At 38.4% G+C, this 2,229-nt stretch overlaps 1 protein-coding gene across 1 annotated transcript; it reads right to left on the reverse strand.

Moving 5' to 3' along the window:
* Nucleotides 1–1,804, reverse strand: LOC142537579 (uncharacterized). Its single transcript, XM_075643085.1, has 3 exons — nucleotides 841–1,804; nucleotides 425–745; nucleotides 1–281 (listed from the first exon to the last, which is right to left on the reverse strand). Exons 1-3 carry the CDS (start codon nucleotides 1,802–1,804, stop codon nucleotides 1–3), a joined length of 1,566 nt encoding a protein of 521 aa, XP_075499200.1.
* Between the last annotated feature and the right edge of the window lie 425 nt (nucleotides 1,805–2,229).

The following is a 2,229-nucleotide window of genomic DNA, read 5'->3' on the forward strand; positions in this document are numbered from 1 at the left end:
TCATCTATGACCAACAAATGACATTTTCTTCCCATTTTCCAAATGCTTTGCACAAGTATCTTCTTTGCATACTGGGCATGCATAATAACCATGTGTAGTACATCCACTAAGGTTACCATAGGCTGGAAAGTCATTGATGGTCCATAGTAAGACTGTTTTAAGAGTGAAAAATTGTCTTCGATAAGCATCATAGACACCATCAACTCCATCCCACAATCGTTGCAAATCTTCAACTAACACATCAAGATAGACATCTATATCGTTTTCTGGTTGTTTAGGCCCTGAAATGAGCATAGTTAGCATGATGAATTTTCTCTTCATACACATGTTTGGAGGCAGATTATAGGTGACCAACATAATTGGCCAGCAACTGTACCGACTACTAAGGTTGCTATAAGGATTAATGCCATCAGCTGCAATTCACCTATAATCTGCCTCCGATATGGATGAAACCGTGGTAGGAATCGTCTATGACCAACAAATGACATTTTCTTCCCATTTTCCAAATGCTTTGCACAAGTATCTTCTTTGCATACTGGGCATGCATAATAACCATGTGTAGTACATCCACTAAGGTTGCCATAGGCTGGAAAGTCATTGATGGTCCATAGTAAGACTGCTTTAAGAGTGAAAAATTGTCTTCGATAAGCATCATAGACACCATCAACTCCATCCCACAATCGTTGCAAATCTTCAACTAACACATCAAGATAGACATCTATATCGTTTCCTGGTTGTTTAGGCCCTGAAATGAGCATAGTTAGCATGATGAATTTTCTCTTCATACACATGTTTGGAGGCAGATTATAGGTGACCAACATAATTGGCCAGCAACTGTACCGACTACTAAGGTTGCTATAAGGATTAATGCCATCAGCTGCAAGTGCAAGGCGAAGATTTCTTGGTTCACTTTCAAAGTCGGGCCACATATGTCCACCAACTTCCAAGATGGCGAATCAACTGGATGACGTAACTGACCGGGAACTCCTGTGGTTTCTGCATGCCATGTTAAATTTTTCGAGGTATGTAGAGATTTAAACATGCGCTTAAATCTTGGTATGGGAGGGAAATACCACAACACCTTTGCAGGAACACCTTTCTTCTCAACGTTCTTCTTGGTTAGCTTCCACCGTGACAAGCCACATTTAGGGCAGTTTACGCAGTCTTTATATTGCTTCCTATAAAGAATGCAATCATTGGAACAAGCATGAATCTTTTCATGACTCAACGCCAAACAACTCAATGTATTTTTTACATCATACATTTTGGTTGGCAGGTTGTGATTATCTGGTAGCATATCCCCAAAATCCATTAGTAGATCGGAAAATAGAGCGTCACTCATCCCATGCTTTGCTTTGGTGTTGTATAATTTCACAATTGCACTCAACTTTGTGTAACGCTTACATCCATTATACAAAGGTTTCTCTGCTTCCTCCAAAAATTTCATGAACGCTACTGGATTTTCTCTATAGTTATCATATGCTGCCTCACACATATTAGTGGTTTCAAAGTGTCCGTGATAGTTACCAATTGGCTCCTTGTTCGTGCTCCAATTTACTTTGTCACTTTCAGCAGACTCACCGTGCCAAATCCAATTCACATAATTTTGACTAAAACCATGGAAATAAAGATGCTCTCGAACGGACTTAGCTGGTCTTTTTTTAAGATTTTTACATTTGCAACAAGGACAATGAATTAAATTGGGGTCAATATGGGGATTCTCTAAACAACCTCTGATAAACAGTTCCACACCCTCCTTGTACTGTTTTGACCTTCTATCCGAGTGAATCCAAGAATTATCCATTTCAATACAGCAAAATACCATAAATATATAACGATAAATTTGATCTAAACCTGAAAATATTACATTTAATAATGTCATTTTCAATTTAATTTGTTGAGCGCAAAAAAAACGAAAGAAGACTACCTATTGACTAACAAATGAAAGAAGACTACACAGATGCATATAAGTTAGAAAAACAAAAAAATTCGACGGAGACAATGACTAACAAACACCGTCATGTCCAGTCCTCAACACACAGTGCATATAAGTTAGAAAAACCGAAAATTAGACAATGCCTAACAAGAAGGGGACAACAAATATTTTAGACAATGCCGAACATTAAGAACCCAGAGACGGACAACCAAGGCCTTAGAAAACAACACGCACCTCCAAAGAAATGGTGTGTATCTCAACCACCAACCTCATCAGAAACTATTGAGTCATAC

Source organism: Primulina tabacum, chromosome 2 (assembly GCF_025594145.1).
Source record: "Primulina tabacum isolate GXHZ01 chromosome 2, ASM2559414v2, whole genome shotgun sequence".
Taxonomy (NCBI): Eukaryota; Viridiplantae; Streptophyta; class Magnoliopsida; order Lamiales; family Gesneriaceae; genus Primulina; species Primulina tabacum.

Excerpts from the sequence above, each read along its gene's own strand:
- LOC142537579 (XM_075643085.1), bottom strand. The coding sequence starts at position 1,804 with ATGGATAATTCTTGGATTCACTCGGATAGAAGGTCAAAACAGTACAAG. Across the intron at positions 746-840 it reads TATAGCAACCTTAGTAGTCG|GGCCTAAACAACCAGGAAAC; the intron begins GTACAGTTGCTG and ends TGCTCATTTCAG. Across the intron at positions 282-424 it reads ATATCGGAGGCAGATTATAG|GGCCTAAACAACCAGAAAAC; the intron begins GTGAATTGCAGC and ends TGCTCATTTCAG.